Source organism: Chlamydotis macqueenii, chromosome 14, assembly GCF_036417535.1.
Source record: "Chlamydotis macqueenii isolate bChlMac1 chromosome 14, bChlMac1.mat, whole genome shotgun sequence".
In the NCBI taxonomy this organism is placed as follows: Eukaryota; Metazoa; Chordata; class Aves; order Otidiformes; family Otididae; genus Chlamydotis; species Chlamydotis macqueenii.
In genome coordinates this window covers 4,743,082-4,762,342 of record NC_141569.1, presented here as the reverse complement: position 1 = coordinate 4,762,342, position 19,261 = coordinate 4,743,082, and the positions used below count along the sequence as shown (strand labels likewise).

Below are 19,261 nucleotides of genomic sequence, written 5' to 3'. Positions count from 1 at the left end.
TTTTACATGACATTCTAATTCTAGGCAGAAAATACAAATTCAATCCAGCCTGAATGGAAATTGTAGTTATAAAAATATTGGTGCAAAGACAAAAGAATGCAGGCTGAAAGTATTCTGCCACCGCTTTATTTTTAAATTAAGGATTCTCCAATAAGTTATTTTTCTAAACTCAAAAATCATACAAGAAACACTGCCTTTATCTTTTTTTTTTTTTTTAATCAAGACATTTTCTCAAGTCTTTGCCCAAAGGCTACACATTTTTCAGTATTTGGTACTGTACGGGGAATGACTGCTGCGGCTCCACCTCCGAATTACATCCATAATTTTCTGTAAGTATTTGGACTCAGAGAAACAAAAGTACTTCTGCAAACACTGAATAAATGTTTGACATCATCAGGGTGGGTTTGATGTTTCTCTACAGTACTCAACTTCCAGGACTGATATTATCCTTTAGAACCACTGGGAACAAGTCCAATTATCATAATACCCAGGCCAACGTCCACGGGCAAATCCTGTTGCTGATTTCAGCAGGGAGTGAATCTAGTCCCTGCATGGTATTTATTTAGCCACAGATTTTTACAGGAGCCATAGTGATCAAAAATATGATTGTATTCAATTTCAACTCACCTGAATTTTGTTTTGTAGATGTACTTGAAAATCTCTTGTTCAAGGAACATAATTATATGACTTTAATATAAAATAATTGTTAAATAAATAGGTCTTTTTTTTTTTTCCCCAACAGGTTATACAGCGCTCTCTTACTAAATATGACTCTTGGTGTTATCCAGCTGCATGCTTGTCAGGTACCGTGCTTTATGGATTCTGTGCTACTCCTGTCAAAATCAATGGAAATGGGATTGGGTTCTCAATGCATACAGAGGGCTGAAAGCTTCCCAGAGTGTATTTATGGAAAGAATGAAAAAGAATCAACAAGACAGAGTCAGATCATACAAACTTAAAGTTTGACGCATCAGTACTTCAGCAAAATAAAACAGTTTCTCAGGTTCCTGAACAATTGTTTCTGTTTAGTCTTGTCTGAAGCTAAAGGAGCCTTATAATCCAACTCAAGCTAACACAGTCCAACTCTATAATTTGAATGCAGTGAGCAACTCCCACCATTTGTTCAGGCTGAAGGCATTTAATGATGGAGATTTCCAAGGTAAAAGGTTTCAGTATTCTGTCACCTGAGTGTTGCGGTTTTCTTACAGGACTCCACCAAAGGAAATTCTAAAGAAACTGATTAAATTTGGATCAGAAAGGAACAGTATCATTCTTCAAAACCATGTTTTAATTTGTCCTATCCTGAGTACACCGCAGCCTTAATGCTATAGCCTTATGGTAAGAGACTCTATTTTGAAGACTTCCCTACCGTAATGAACATTTCCTTTTCATACGTGTCGGTGTAACGCGTCCAGGAACAGCAAAGCCATTCCAAGCGGCAGCCAGAAATTAGTTGCCTTTTCAGAGCTAGACAAAGTGACAAAAAACGGGTGTCTGCATCAATCGCAAGGGGCGATGTGACAATATCCTCCTTGGGAGAGGTGTTGCGCCAGCCTGTTGCCACTTCATCAACTGCCGCAATGCGGCACTGCCTGCGGACTGCAGATCCCTGCAGGTCCCACGCTGGCCGCTAGGACCAAGGGAGGGACGAGCTGGATGCAGCAAACAGCTGCTTGAGAAGCACAAACGTAGCAATGAACAGAAATGGCACTGGCAGCAGTTCAGCCTGAGTGTCCGGGTGCCAGCGCAAAAGGCTCCACAAAAGCCTTTCAGGAGACAGGCGATGGGCATGCATGGAGAGGGGGCTGCCAGAACCCCTGGCTTCCATTTCCCTCCGGATGCAGCCCTACCTGGTCCTGCTTGCCAGAGCAGCCCCCCTGAATTCAGGAGCCCAGTGTCTCAGCCTCCCCTCGGCTCCCGAGGCCGTTGGCGTTCCCACTGGGAGAGGGCTGCGGGAAGAGATCTTTCTCAGCTCTAGCAACATGATAATGGGCACGGTGTGGCATGGAACCACAATGGCAATTCTCAGCTTTTGAAAGCAGAGTAAGGAAAAGAACCAAATCTTTTAAACAGAGAAATTCACCTTTACTGCCAAAATTGTTTCCTCAAAATGCAAGATATGCAGATCATATTTGTGGAATAATTTTATATTCTAACAGTATGAGGTGCCCCTACCTGCAATTCACACATGCTGGAAATTAAGGCTCATATATAGGCTAACATAAATCCACATGGATGAAACAGAGAATGCATCATATACACATTCTGTGAACCTAGATTTGCATATGTTAAGGAAAAGTTACCTTTATAGAGGAAAGAAATGTTTTGAAAGAACAAAGACAACACGTAGCTCCTAGACAAGGGCAATTACATGTTTGTTGGTGAAGCTGAAAAGGGATCTGCTTTCCATCAGGACTTAAACATTGAGGTTTTCTTTTAATAATACATTAGACAGCGCTTGTGTGCATCATGCAAGAAAAAGGTCAATATGTTTAAAAACACTTATCTTTCCAATTTCTACATTTCTCCCAAACACCACCTGCTCGTAACAATAAGCAATACCTGGTATATTAATGCATGCGTATCCAATACAACTAAGAAACCATAATAATTTGAAGAGCAGATACTCACAGTGTTTCACTTACGTTCAGTCCAAACAGTGAAAAATTGCAAAATAAAATATACACCAAAAAAAATTCGAAGCACTCATGATCTGTTCAGGAATATTCTACAAGTGCAAGAAGTACCTAAATAAATGGAGTCAGTTGTTCTCCACAGATGGCTGTTTCTCTGTAATATCTGCATGCACAGAACAGAAAACATCCCTGCCACTGTGGATGGTCTGTCCTAACTGTTTCAGCCTAAGTATGAGCCGAAGCGCCCAACGCCCTGGCCGCGGACGGGAAGACGGGGTGTCTTGCAGATAAAATGGACCCAACCCTTTTAAGATATCACTGAAATTACCCAAGGAACCAGTAAGAAGCTCGGGTGCTTGCGGAGTGGACTCTCCCCCTCCCCAGAGCCCGCCCAGCCCGCAACCTCCTTTGCACCAACGGGGGCTTCTCGGTGGCCTTCAAGCGTCGTCACAGAGATGCTGCATTGCGGCAATTTATCGATCACAGTAGCCAAGTCCAAAGCTGAAAGCCATGAACAAGATCTTTCCCGCCCTCCCTTTTCCCAAAAAAGCGCTTCTGGTGACAGACACAATCTAGGATTCTAACGCCAAAAGATGCAAAAGCAAATCTAAATAACCAATCTGGTGAACAACCACCTTGTTCAATATAGGCTCCGACATTTCATCATCACAAGACATCAGCTTGGCTTCCATAGTGTTCTCTTCTAGTTTACCCTCAAATAAATCCCAATCTCAGCCACAGTCTGGCACTTGCAAACCAGAGATACCTCACACCACGTAGCACCATGAAAACAAGATGGATGTGTGCAATTTTTAAAAATTAGTGACAGTACTGTTCATTGTTTCCTTCAATGGCTTTATGTAGCCACGTCATTTTATGCTCTTTCAACTGATCAAGCTATTTTCTAATATATGTCTAAAATATTCAAGAGCAACATGGATTTTCACAACAAAGGTTTCTGGATGACCTTACAGCGTTTTAAAATTTGTTTCTAAGGATCTGCAGATGTCCTAAGCATGTCCGTCCATCACTCGTCCATACTAAAACAATGCATTTGGATTATTCACTCCAAACAAAAAATTTAAGAAATGTAACTCCACCTCAAAAGTATTGAACCCGTTAACATGAAATTGCTTCATTTATGATAACTAAATTAACATAGAAATTGTGATTATTTGGCTTCGAAGTACTGTTTCATACTTCCATCCTTAATGCAGCTCTTGTATTTTTTCTCAAACACAGAATTGGCTAAGCAACAAAGTCTAATTCACACCAACCATATGTCGTTCAAGTTTTAAAAATTATTTTTCCTGATTTAACCGTAACATACATGCTCTTTTCATCATGTATACTTACACACATATACACTTACATTATACGCACAACCTTGTGAACAGCAGGAAAAAAAAGACACTATTTGATTTTTAGATCAGAAGAAGCTTCTACCTATGCATTTTTTTCAGGTGAAGATGTAATTACCTACTCCACTTGCAAGCTATCTACATATTACTGGTTTGATTTCTGATTTACTATAGATACAACATTATTGTCCCAGCTAAAAATCTTGGTTAATGTTAATAATAAGCGGTACCCTGATCCTAGCAGCTACAGTTTCAGGTTAAATATCTGACACAATGCTTGAAGTGGTAGACCAAAAATTCTGGTATAGAACTCCCATCATAATTTTACTCTCTCTTTCCAGAGAAACCAGGCTGTTGAGTCCTCTCTTGTATAAAGACTGGCTACAGCACAAAGCCTTTGTCGATGTTTTTCTACCAGCACAGCAGAAGGACAAAAGCAATCTCTGAAAAAGACAAACCATTTATACGCCCATAGGTCACAAACAATACCTTTAATTGCACACAGAAAAAAAAAGAAGGTAACCGTTACGTGTTTTGAAACATTATTTGAAATCATTATTTTTTTGCTGTTGTGCTGACTGACCCCAGAGCAAGCAGGAGTTCCCACATTCACCACCGGCTTTGGACCCCAAATGGTGTCAACAGAAGGGCTGAGGACGGCCTGATACATTTGGTATTGATATCATGGAAATCTGTGCCACACAGGCACGCAAGCCTACTCCCCAGCCAAAGAAGCCTTACTGATGCTGATAGGATTACATCCAGCTACCGTAGCATCGTCATCCAGCTGCTTTGGGGAGTCATATAAGCAATGAATTGCAAATTGTGGCATAAAATGACTACTCATCTACCGTGAACTTGTTACTTTCCCTCAGAACTCTGTCATCACCTCAACTTTATCTGCAAGGAGTTTTATTCCCATCACAGTCTTCAGTTCAGCTTTTACTTCAGGTGTTGAGCCACACGTCTGCATTAAACATACAGTTTAGTGTCCTCTGGATTAAGTCGTTCACATTCATTTGACTTTCAACAGTCAAAATGCTTGTTCTACATCTTCTGTATTACTGATAAAGAAACTATATTAGTCAACGGGGAGGGAGGGCAGGTCACAAGATGAGCAGAGCATGCAAATGAAACAATTAATATCACGGGAGAGAAGGTTTGCCAGAAATCTCCGTGTCTCCAGGATTTCTGACTCAGAGCAGTGACTGCAGCACCAATAAAGGGCTTACACCATGCAAGCCATAAAATCGGACTTCCTCAAAAAGCAGATTGGTCAGTGATTCATGAAACTAATAATTCTAACCTGGCTCTGCTCTTATCTTGATCAGTTCTGCAGCCTGCATGGCTCCAGGCTATTCCTAAAGGGGAAAAAAGCTCCGACCTAATGGGAGCAGGAAAGAGAATGAGCACAGCATTCAGCTACTGCATATGCTCCAGGAGGGGAAAATCCATCTTTCCTAAACATGGAATATAATTAGGCACCCGCACTGAGGATTGATAGAAATGTTCATCAATTTGCTAGGACATGCCTGGAATACTGCGGGATTAGCAAAATCACTGATCAATGAATTTATGCAAATCTATTCTCCCCTTAAAGAGAGAGTTACATTATATCTGTAACAGGCACCAGTGCTTTTCAGAGGCCCTCTCTTGCCTGCTCTTATTTTATCTCAACTGGTCCGTGATATAAAGCCTGTCACCACGGTGCCATCTGGATAGTGTTCCTTTCACCGTGCTGTACCTCCAACCCCACATTTTGTAATATGTTATAGAACAGAGGTTATCTCAGATTCCATTTCCATATCTCGAGCAACGACACCTGATCTCCCGCCGACATATGTCAGCAAACAAAAGCACTTCTTATCAAGTAACCGTGCAAGCACCCCGTCTTTCCTCCAACAATTCCTTATGCTAATTATGCATCTAATTTCACGAGGGTCCCACTGGGGCTGCAGTAGCTTTCTAAAAGTTCTCTAGAAAAAGGCATTTCTGTAGTTAATCTTATCTCCAATTGATTTATTTAACAGAAACCTCGTAATAACAGCAGCCAGGTTCTTCAGGAGCATTTCTCCCTCCCTTAAAGATCTACAGCGATACAGGAGGCAGGAAGAATGGGAAGGGTATAAATTACAGGACAGTCTAGTATGTAACGGAGTAAAGAAAAATCGAAATGATCATTTGTTCACTGATACCTCTGTACTCCGGGTGCACCATTTCTCAGTTGCCATTCCCACTTTTGTTCCTCCTCTGGCATAACCCGACTGCCTGTTATACAAGGCTGACACTGAAAACTGGAGACACTCTTAGAAAAGCCAGACTCCTTGTTTTTCACCTAACTGGCAGATGCTTCAATTGCTCCTATACTGCCAATAGTGATGCCCTTCAGTTTTGGTTTTATGATACGTATTATGTACGTGCTGACTGATGAAATAACTAAAGATTTAAAATTCATTTTATCCGTTTATATACATATGAGCTAACGTATACTCTTGGGTTAAAAAAAAACCAACCACAAAATCCAATCTTTTTAATTTTACTGCATTCAAGTATGAGTAAGTAAAACAGCTATGCACAATGTTTTAAATAGAAATCTCATTTTCATTATTGTATTTATGTATTTTGGTACCAGTTATAGAAACACAATTTACAGAGTTCAAATTTGATCCTGATTGCCTCAACTGATCATAATTTCCAGGAAAACAGAGGAGGAAATCACATTTGTGTGGCATTTTCAGGCTTTCATTAAGCAATGACACCTCATACATTTAGAATTATGTCCTGACTTTCGCTCTCTGACTCTCCAGGTTGGGAAAGCAAATAAAAATCTTCTATCTAGTTAAGACATGCCCAGAATAGCATTTTGCAAATAAGTAAAACTGACTATATAACCGAGTGTTCAGCACACTGAAGACAACCACAGGAATGATCAAATCCAGAAATCAAATTCAGAAAAGTTCTTAAAAGTTTGCTAGGACAAAAGGTAACGTGTATTATAAGCACACTCACCCATGACATCGCTACAAAAAATTGCAAAGACTATGCAAGTTTTTATGAAACAGACTAATTTGTAACAGGAATGCATCAGATTGAAGAAAGAAAGCATGGATAACCCTGTTTCACTTGCAAAATGCTTGCAGTGGCTGGATGTGCCAGCCAATGTACAGCAGAACTGGGGGATGCAGACCAGAACTGGTCTGACAGGTTGCGCTCTGGCCCGCAGAACATGACTCAGTGCCGAGTAACAGTTCGAAAGAAATCACCGCGCGGCACTTGTAGCTGTGTGCTTCTGGGCGTTTGTCATGGAGTAGGAAGAAGATGAGGCAGAAATGTTTGGAGAGAAAAGGTTCTACTCAACACTGACAGAACAACTTTCATTTCTAAGAATCCCATTATTTTCACTTTAAGATTTCGGGGATGGAAAGGTGATGTGCTTTCATTTACGTTTACTTTTTGCAATCTGAAAAACTAATTTTTAAGATCAAATATTTAGGCTCATTTGGAATTGAAGTTACAACTTAAAACCACTGTGGATATTTGGGTGACTGTACTTGCACTTCTTCAATATTACTTGTGAGGCAATTACCACCATTTTTCTCACTAAAGCGTCCCGAGCTGAACGGTGGATTCCAGTGTGCTTATTTTGTTGCTACAGACTCACCGACAGAGTCAGTGTCCATTCATTTCAAGCAGCATGTGAAACTCAGGAAAGGGGATTTTCAGGCTCAGAGATATTTTATGAAAGACCCACAACAATTAACACAACTAACGACAAACAAAACCCCAAACCATTCCATACTATCTCTTTACAGCAGGAACTTATTTCCCTTCTTTAACAGAACGCTATCCACGGTCCTCCCAGGATTAGCTCTTGGTATGATAAAATCCTTCGGGTTTGGGAAATTTTTTTACAGAAAATCTGCAATGAACAAAACATGTTCAAGCTCCAGTCCCTCTGGCTATCATTATGAAGTGGGAGGAAAATCAGCTTTTACAATATAAAACAAGGAAAGCACTCCACCTAAGTAGCCAGCAGTGACTCGTAATTCTTTCTGTCCTGTCCACATGGCACAACTGCCATGTCACCACACAGCTTTCAAGCTTCCCCAGTGAGGCAAAGCAACAAATAAATTAAAAGAAGGTTTTGCTAAATTGAGTTTTGTACCTTACTGAGACACAGATCCTAAAACCACAAGTACTGTTCATCAGTTCCACTGTAATAACAGCCTGACCACGCACTCAGTATTAGTAGTTTATCCAGTTTGACTCGGCTTCTCGAACCACCTTGAAATGAATTCCCTTTTTTTTCATGCATTCTAAGAGATTGAAGCTGAAATTCTGAGCTTTGAAAGAGTTATATCTCCTGTGTTTCTTAATTTTGTACATTTAGAAATAAAGCTATGGATTAATTTCTAACCTCCAAAGGATATGAACATTGTATTGTCACACACCATAAGGAATATTGGACAATTACTTTGAAGAATTCTTTGGGGTATTTTTCAGTTTGGTTTTGTGAGGTTTTTTTTTAATAATCTTTAGATGTGCTTACAGCTACACTAATAAATATTTCTCAATAATACTGTTATTGCCAGATATTGCCACAGGACATAACTAAAAACTAAACACAGCAGGAAATCTTCTCCCACTAAAAACGACACTTTAGTTGGTGAAAGTTTCACATCAAATTTTTCAACTTTTCTGTGCATATCTATTCCAACAGGTCATAAGTCAGTTGATAACTTTGGTCACCCCTTTACAAATACATGCCCCTTGTACATTTTATTGCTGTTTCAGCGGTTGCACACACCTTTGTGCTCTGGAATGCAAGAACAAACCCACTGAAATATGCTTTATTGTCGTACAAAAAAGGGAGAAAGGAAGTATGTCTACAAGAAAAATTCTTATTTTGTCAACAGATGAAAAAGAAAATGTTTACGGGGAGTCACACAGAAAATCTGACTCAAAAATGAGTACAGCTAGCCACAGTGCAAAACTACCAAGAGGGGATGTTTCAGTAAGCACGTCATCTCTGCAAGTCACTTCTCAGGCATTACCTTCACCTTGCTGCAGGGGCAAAGACAGTCAACAGAAGGCACCAAAGCACTTCATAGTCAACATTTCTGCAGCTTTTTAACCCAAAACTCAGTCACCAGTAGCACCTGGCAACTGCACCACGGTCTGTATAGGTCAGGTCATAGAATCAGGAACACCTTTTGGGACATCTGAACCACAGAAGCCCATAATCAGAGAAGTGATCAAAAGACAGTGTTTGTATTGGCAGGCAGTGCCTTGGTCTGACCCAGCCTTCAGCTGGAGTTAGCACCTCATTGCACAGTATCAAGCACTGAAAAAGAAAATAAAGGTAGTACATGAGAACAGTTTGCTTGACAAGCAGAATTAAATAACATGGACCACAGAGCGCTCTTCATTTTGAAGGATAACTGCACAACTTCCTTCTGTTCCTACACCTACGAAATCACCAAGCTCCTTACGCTCAGGTTTTCTGAAGAATTCAAGGTCAATGAAAAGTGCAATGTGGAAACCAAAGTGCACTCAAATAAAGTGTTCTTTATTTTTCTGAGTAACACTAAGCATTTTATCTCTGCCCCAAGTTACCTACAAAATTCAGAATTCTGTAGACAGGCATGTGTGCAGAGAAAAGATGCAGATACATAAATGTTTGACATCAGCAAGGTCACAAGATTTCAGTATGATAAAGATGAAATACTTTATTTGCTATCCTTGCAAATGGTTCAAAAAGACAATTAGATTATTTTTTGCCAGAATCATTAAATGTTTTCTACATATTGCATTACAGGTTAAAAAACATCTGCATAAAATATATAGTGGCTCTGAAATTATGAACTTTCGTTTCACTTGTTAATATTCTTTCATGGTTCAAATGACTTTACATTTTTAACTGGTTTACAACTGAAGATATGATATTCACTGGAGCATTAAGCAAATTTATTTTGGTAACGAGATTTAAATACTCAAATTTCCTTTGGAGAAAAACTTTTAAAAAATTCAAATGAGGTTGGAAATATAAAACTCACATTTCATGACTGCAAGAAAAACACTTTTAGAAACAGATATTATCAATCTATTTTCTCATCTTTTAGAATTAAGATTGATTTTTTCCTCTAGCAGTATGTCTGCAATGAAAATTAAAAATGCATTAAAGAACTGATTATGAATTATTTTATATATCCTCCTCTCCTCCCACCCACAAATAACTGACATAGAAGTAACCAATTAAAAGCAGAGAGATAAATAAACTAATTCAGCATTTACTACATTCTGGGGAGAATGAATGCATTCCCAGCAACTTTTCCAGAGCCTGCAGAACTCAGTATACTACAAAAAAGGCTCCATTTACTGTCCAGCCTGGTTTAGTGAAAGTTATAGCACAGTCTGCTGCCAGTGGAGGACTGACTCGCTCTGCAGAGATAGAAAATCAGTCCATCGGAAAAAAAAATAAGTCAATTTTATAGGATTGTTCATGATTTTTTTTCTTTTCTTCCCTCATTTCACTACACACTAGACTTTTCAATCTGCCAGACAAGTAAAACTTTACAGTGGGAACACATTACTTTTCCTGAAAAGTGCTATGAATATAGAATTCAAACAATACCCTTGATAACCTAAGTTCCCAGGTAAGAAACTCTGCAGATACCTACACTGTTAGCTCAATATGAGGAACACACCTGATCTGATCAACATCAACATCCCAGCCTGGGAGAGAGAGGGGCCAAAGGCATCTCGGATGGCTGTGACAGACACACACACAGCCACCACTCCCAGGCCCCTCAGAGAGCTGAGCTGGCTTCGGCTGTAACTGATGGCGAGACTCCTCTGAGCATCAGTACCAGGTGGGTAGAGCCCTTGGGGAAGAATTCCCAGTATTATCACAAGCATAGTCAAACCCATTGCGGTGTGTGGCACAGCGCTGTGTATAAAGCCCGTTGTACTGCCTGCTCTCAGAAGGAAAGGTGATGTCTTGAGTCTGCTGAATCACCAGCTGCCAGGACTGCATGAGGCAGACGTGCACTTCAGCCATCTACCATTTACTGTTTCGAGCCATGTAATTTAAGGGCAAGCTTTTCAGGAGTCTGACCAGGCCGTCTCTGTTGTATCTAAGCATATACTGATTCAGACCTGGACCAGTATTGACTCCAGTTGAGATACTGAGTGTCTGAATTCTGGAGGGGTTTTTCCCCCCGGCTCCCTCTCCGTTTTGGCTTAAGACTGTGTGCTTTCCCAAGGATTAACACTTTCAGCTTTGCAGTATTAACTTCTGGGTAACAGGGAAAGCTTTATATCAGTTCATATAATCAAAATCTATTCCAGAAAACATCTCTACGTGAACAAGTTACTATTAGTAATAAGCAAATTATCTGCTCAGATACTGAGTTCTGGGTAATATTGGATTTTACATTACAATGACAGTGCTCTAAATTGAATGTGCTTTTTCTCTGTCAGAGTCAGCCTTTGCTGTCAAATGTTTTTTTTCTTTTTTTTTTGGGTCTCTGCTGCAGCCTTAACAGTCAATGTGTAAAGTTTGTGGTACGTGAAGAGCATGGCGTGGTGTTATTTCAGCCCTCAGAGCAGGATCCTCCCAAAAGCCAATGACTGCACTGAACAAGCCTGCCAAACGCCCGTCTCTCCTCCCTCTTACACACCAAACACCTTTTAAACAGCTTTTTGTCTAGGGCAATTGTCAGATATCTCATAATTTTGTTACCCACCCGCTACTCGACATTACGCAGACCTGGCCAGGTTTCCGGCTGCGGAGCACACATCGGACGCACTTGGAATACCGCTGAACCCCATCTGTTCCACGCAGCAGCGAGCACGGCAATATCTATTGTGGTTTAATTAGCAGGAACCCCAGCCCGGGGGAAGTGTGAGATTTCACTTTGGTACCTACGCCACCGGTCTGAGGTGGGAAGACAGGCTCGCAAACCCCCAGATTCGCCCAGCACTGCAGCACGGGGAGAGCCACCCCCCCGCCGCCCCAGCGCAGCACCAAGTCAACTCACAGGATCTCCAGGTCACGCAGGGCTCGGAAGGCTCCATCTTCGATGCAGCTGATCTGGTTGTTGTCCAGTTGCCTGCAGAAAGGAAGGGAGAGGATGAAGGCTGGCCGGCACGGGCGGCTGGGGGCTTCCCCGTCACTGAGGTGTCCCTCCACCCCCTCGCAGCGCCTGCTCGCCACCCGGCGCAGGGCTGCTCAGCTGCCACGCTGCTCCGGCTCTGCTCGCCGCTGTCTGACAGCGCTGCACGCTACCGCACACTGAAGCCTGTCAGGTCTCAGTAAATATTAATTGCGCTTTTTTTTTTTTTTTTTTTTTTTTTAAAGGCAGAAGGGAGTAATTTCATTACATTAGGGCATCCAATCCATTATGAGCTTTTACCGTCATGTCACTGAAACAATTTCATTAAGCTAAAGGCCTGTAAATCATTGGAGGTCACTGAGCTGCCCTCCGTGACCTCCCAGAATGCCTTTTTTTTCTTTTACTGGAAGTTGGAGTCCTCTGTCCTGACAGTACTAAATCTCCAGGCTTTATCTGCCCAAGAGCTGTGAGAGTGCATAGGGAATACACCAATTCCAAATTAGACTCAACTAATCTAATTTTATAGTCTTTTTATTATTCTAAGCACCAAATGTCTGTGGTGGTTCGATGCCTCTCTGCATTGTTACTGGTCCCATCTGGTAGCCCGTTCTATTGAAAGATTTCTGACTAAATACAGAGTCTGTCTAACTGCATCAGGGAGAGCAACCCAGTGACAGAAAGCATTATACACACGTACACTTAAAACACTATTTTGCTTCAAAATGTGTAATTTAATATTTGGACAGTGTAGTTTCTCATTTGTCTCCCTGCATACGCACAATTTAAATATATTTTACAATACATGCGGGCACAGCAGTACAGCCACATCTGTCTCTTTTGCTTAGAAAATTAAAGTTGTAAGTTGTAACTTGAAATTCAGTGATTATATTTTCTGACATTTGATCCTTTAAATTTTACACTTAGAGAAATAAAATTATGCACCTATCCACATGTAAGTACAATATCCACATTTAATAAAAAAATAGATGCACGCTCCCGACTCTACGTATTGCACTGCCCTTTGCACAGCATATATTTGAGATTTGGTGAGGCAGAGACCATTTGTCCTGTGTGTGTAAAGTACAATAAACAAAGATACCATGTTTGCATTGCAATTTCTGGTTGCTATTAAAAAATAATAAATATATATGCAGAGTTAACAAATACATTACACCCATGTATAATATATTTGTATCATTTTACCAACTTCTTTCCAATTATTTGCTGCACCTGATTTTTGGTCTAAATAGACATTTGTCAAAACTTTCTTATTATACAACAATAAAGCACAGACAGAGCACTACAGTATAATTATAAAACAAAAAGCCAAACCAAAGGCTCTTTGGGGTAAAGAGCAAAAGGCAATACAAAGGTTTAAATGACGCAACGGCAAATATAATTTTTATGCACCCCTTTAAAGATTGAGTTTGATCTGCTAAGACTGAATATCTTGAATATGTATGTATTTGAAGACACTGGGAAACGTATCCATCGTAATGTAGTCTGGTCTTGATGAACATCACATTTTTTATGTTTTAAAGTGCACAGAAATCCATACACGCTATAGGGTCTACTAAAAAGCTTCGCAAGCATAAAGCCCCGCTGAGGTTTCTCATAGCTCTTGTAACTTTGGAGAGCATGCTGAATTTGGCAAAACTTCAGCGACATCTCCTATATTGACAGATAACAGGATGCATAGTCATCCAAAATGTATTTTTCTGTAGCATAAGAGTTCATGCATAGTATATATAGATATGCATATAAGTATATCCATACATATTTATTTCTGTTTTCTCTGTTTCTCCCACCACCTAGCAAAGATTATAAAAGCTCTATATTTTTGACTACTGGGAGGACCAGTGGCTGCTGAGTGGCTTCTTCCAAAATCCCTGTTTAATAGTGTGGGTTTTTAAAAATTTGTTGCTCAAACAGAAAGCACGGTGCATTTCAGGAGGAATAAACTTTAAATGAGTTAAATATAACGCTGGTTGCATGACTAAGTACTTTACACTTCAGTTGGCTCTATTAAGCATGAAGTTGGCACAAGCTAGCATGGCAAAGAGAAAGCAGGCACAACTTGAGCATCACCTTTGTCTTTTCTTCTACGGGAAGTACTATATATTGCCTATTTTTATTTGAGTTATACTATAATATTGATTTTTCTGACAAATACACTAAAATAAGCAAATAAACCCCGTGTGCTAGTCACAAAGCCTTCTGATTAAAGGGCTTCACAGGCAGTGTATTGGTTTCTTTAAAAAACACTACTCTCATAGATTGATTTTTGTTGAAAAACTGCAATGACAATCGTATTTCTATAGGCCCAGTCATGCTAGCGCTAACAATTGAGTTGAGTCTGCCTGACTAATCCACAGGACGAGAGCAAGGGAAACCTCAGATGCCGAGGAGACACGCGCCTAGCAGGACAGTCAGTAAACAGAGAAAATATTCATCAGAGATACACCTTGACTCTGCGTGCCCCATAAATTACACGTGCACAGTCTCTGGAGACAACCACACGTTTACTCCTTCTTTGCAACAGAGCTCATGTCTCCTGGTACCTATCACACCAAAAACTCACACCTGTGTTTAACTCTAAGCACGAGAACTTCTGAAAAGGAATAGAACTATTAGATGGCTTAAAATTAGGCATGATTGTTTTTAAGACCCTTCACCTCTCCATTCATTTCTCTATTTGTAAAGATGGAAATTCTATTTCTTTGCATCTGTAGAGCACCCTGGTGAGTGGTTAAGGAGAGACCACAGATTTGAGAGTTTAAAATCTAAACAACATCGCCCTTCCAAGACAACGTGTTAGCTTAAAGTTTTGAGAACTTCAGGTAAAGCCTTATAGAAAGGCAAAGACAGGTGTTCAACAGATACTTTTATACCTGTGAAGATAAAATAAAAAGCCAGATCACATACTCAAAAACGGGTAAGCTGTGCATGCAGCTCTTCAATGCGCAGAACAGACACACCTAGCATTTGTTGAGAACATCATCTTACCTGAATAAAACTAGTAATATGCAGAGAAAGTAAAAATTCAACTTTAAAAAAGAAAATGAAAAAGAGTATTTCAGAACAGGTGGCACATACACTTCCTTGAAAAACATGTGACACTGCTCTCATTTCTTCATTGTTGACTTCTGAATGGAGCACTGCCGCCCGAGACACAGATCAGCTGCTCCCGGCTTGCAGGTGAATTTAAAGAATGGCCTCAGCCAGCAGAAGCATTTATTCAGATTTAAATGCCATCTCTATTTGTCAGTGTTCATATCCATTCTAGAAGATCTTTTTCTCCTAAGTATTACAAACAAGATGTTATGCATGTAATGGTGTAATGTAATGGTGAAAAAAAGGTCAGACCACACACACACAGATTTATGACACAATTTCAGAATGGACAAAGTCACTTTTTGTATCTCCATTTACTCCTGTCTTTTGAAGGAATACAGCACCAAGCTAGGACTTTATCTAAAAGCACCAAGTGATTCAACTGTCTCTAAAGAATATAAGGGTTCTCACTTTTGAAAAAGTGAGCCTTTATATTTAAAAGAGGCTAAAGGATGAGCACACCACAATAACTGAGCTGTGTGAAACAGCCATACAATAGATACGGCACATCATAACAGCTACAAGCCCAGGCATGAACAAATAAACATCCAACTCTGAACTCCTAGGTTTTTGCTAAGTTAGATAGATATCTAACTTTTATTTGGGTTAAACCGTAAGTCTCTCACGCATTAGACACAAAGCTGGGATGTGGGCGGGGTGACGTTGTCAGAAGGGTCCTTGCTCCAATGTCAGCGAACCGAGATCCCAGCCTGGGAAACCCAGCAGCTTGCCTGGGATTGAATTACCCACTGTGACCTCACCTAAGAGGCTCCGGGCATCCAGGGTCTCCGTGACAGCAATCAGCAACCGGACAACAGTAACAGATACAACGGGCGATACCAGGAGGTCTCGGGGAGCAGAGCGAAACACTCAAGCAAGGAAAATGTTGAATGGGTATATGGGACATAGGTGAAGTGTGCCACAGACAAATGCTTATAAACAATGCGAGAATTTATAAAACTATTTGGAGAAAAAGGCCTCTTTCATAAGGCAGAGCTACAATACATAATGCCATGTGTATTATTATAATCTGACTCTAAGCATGACTCAATAGCTAGGCTCAGTTTTGATTAAATAGCAGGGAAATTACATTACTATATTATATGCAACTGATTGATCACTGTCTATCTATAGAACTGGTGTTTTAAAGTAAAAAAACTTAGACACAAATTACCTTTCTATGAAAGGAGAAATAACGCGTCCTATCAGATTTATATCACTGGGCAGTCCACGGTGTGGCCAAGGCACCATTTTCCCTGCTTAAAACACACTTCCCCTGACAGAGTATAACTCTGGCTTATCTGTTTAGATTTGTACATTATCTATCACACATGAGAGTTAAATTCCAAATAACATTTAGAAGGAATAGGATTTTACAAAGTTGATATTCTTTTGCCATTTGAAATAATCCTTTAAATACTGAGGCTTGGAGGTTTTGCTCACAACAATAAGGAATATTTCATTTTCAAAGGCATTTGAGAGATAAAAATACCCAGCAACAAAGCTGACAGAATTTTTATCATGCTACTAGATTTAAGATTAAAAAAAAAAAAAAAAAAAAAGGCAAAAAACAAACCACAACCCAAAACTGTACTAGAATATTAAAGAACTTAATTCATCCGGGATGAAATTTTCAAAAACCAAAATAAACTAATCTTTTACTAACATTAAAAGTCAGCTAATATTTAAAACCCTGCATTTCCATTACTAGCAATGTTTCTTCATAGTACACCAACTAACCTGATGCCATATAGAAAAGATTTCAGTATTTTTTCTGCAATTAGCCATACTCCTGTTCATGAAGAAGAGGTCCTTCAAGGATCAACATTTCAAAATAATGAACTATATAATCAGTGTTTTCTCCTTTATTTGTTTCAGTGAGGGATTTTTTTTTCCATTTACAAACACTAACGAGGCCACTGCAGAGCTCAAGTGTTGATCTGGTTTTTAACTACACTGTGACAGAAGTTTAATTACTATAACCTCTTTCTATATTTTCCCCAGAATCTAGTTAAATACTTAAATAAAAGCCTGCTTGAACAAGTGCTGTAATAAATACTTTTCAGATTTCTTTGTTTCTCTTATTTTACATGTTTAGCATAAAAAGGAGTGTTAGAATAATTGCATATTTAAGAAAGTTATGCTGTTACAGATACAAAATTATTATTGTTATAGATATCTACTGTTACAGATCCAAGATTAAGCAAGAGCCATTTCCCTGGTAAAAAAAAAGACCTGCATATACATACATCAGAAGTGTCCATATTAAAGGTTTTCTATTACTAAGGTATTTAAAGGAATTTCCAATAGCCATTTCACAGGAAGGTAAATTCAGTGTAACTTATTCGAGAACTGTTAGACAAAAAAAAAAAAAAAAAAAAAAAAAAATTGTGAATTATATCTCCAAAAGAACCTTGGTTTGGACAACATTTTTCCTAAACCTTTTTTTTTTTTTCTTCCTATTACAAACTGCTGGGTCTATGCCATCACTCTCCTGTAAAGTTGACACCCTAGTACTGAAGCTCTTCAACAACCTGTAAGAATTAGAGAGACTCTACAACATTTATTGTCCACCCTCCAAACTAGCCCTTATGTAACTTCAAGAATGTTAAAATTTCAAAAGAAAGTGGCACCAATACATCCATGTAAAATTTCTCACATATCAAACTAAAGTCCTTATCCTTAAATTAAATTGATAAGGAGGAGCTATAAATGGTAATAGATGGTCATCTGAAGTTATACTAAATTCCATGAAATTGATATAATACAAAGTTTTTTAAAAGTAGCTTTTAATGCATTTTTCATGTTTAATTTTTACTCTGTATTGATATTTTACTAAAATCATCCTATAAGCGCTTGCCTGTATTAGAAAATTTAAAGAAATTATGCATGAAATTCAACATTAAAATAATAATATTTTTTTAAAAAAAATTTCCTGAGGATGTGGTTTTGCTAAAAGCTACGGTTGAAGCATGGTGCAGAAACAGTTCATCTGTATGAAGTAACTGGACACAGTCACATTGTCTATCTTCAGTTCGTACACCCGACCTATGTTGCCAGGTTGTTAAATAAGGGGGGAAGGATTTCTGATTTGGAGGGGAAGAGTTGCTTACAAATAATTACTCTGTAGACAATTCAAAAGTATTTACTCTAAGTTTTTTTATTACATTAACTCACAATTCAAAATCTTGCTATCAAAACCAGACATATTAGCTTAATGCAACACTTCAGTGGCAAATGAACACGCAGACTACTCCTGCCTCTTCCCACAAGTATAAATATACACAAACCCAAAATTTCCTTCCAATATCAACGGGTTTAGAACAATTTTTTTCTTCTTTTTTTAACTCTCTCTGGTTGCTGATGTAACAAATAGTGCATACCAAGCACAGAAATGGCTGTCTCCATAGCAATTGGGGCAGGTTTTGTGGTTTCCCTAGTTACTCTTGACTGATAACCATCTGTTGTTCTCCTCTGCCATAGCCCCAAAGGGGAAAAGGGGAAGAAATGCAGAAGATAAAATGGTGTTAGAGAATATGAAAGTTATTTACGTTCGTGGTTTTTACATTTTCAGAAGATTTGCACTTACCTAAATCTTTTTTCCCTTTATTGTTATTTTCAGTTGACAAGTATAAAATACCACATGTAAAGAAAAGTTCTAATTCCAAAATGTAACTAATCATTCACCTTATTAATAAGAAATCATACTAGGGAATCACATTAGGAATATTAATAGGAAATCATATCATATGGGACGTTACTATGAAACTGGAAAATCTGAAACATAAGCACTTCTATAGAAAAAAATATGCAGATATTTAATCTAAATAATTTGTAGACATTTGTAATGTGCAAAGAGCATGGCGTAGAGTAGGTATGGAAAGAGCATGGGTAGAGGAGGTACAGAAGGTTAGGATCCACCCAGCTGCTGCAGGTGGAATATGATCACTGAGCAACTGCTCCTTTCCACCCCTCCCCTGCAGTAACGGCTGGAAGTCACCTCTGTTTACACACATTTGTGGCCATCACTTCC

The 19,261-nt window shown here is 39.2% G+C and overlaps 1 protein-coding gene across 1 annotated transcript in view; it reads right to left on the bottom strand.

The window, feature by feature from the left end:
• SLIT3 (slit guidance ligand 3) overlaps positions 1-19,261 on the bottom strand; it is a 502,049-nt gene that overhangs the window by 207,177 nt on the left and 275,611 nt on the right. The window contains exon 7 of the mRNA XM_086758841.1: positions 12,040-12,111. Coding sequence (XP_086614967.1) covers positions 12,040-12,111 — 72 coding nt within the window. The remainder of the gene's footprint in view (positions 1-12,039; positions 12,112-19,261) is intronic.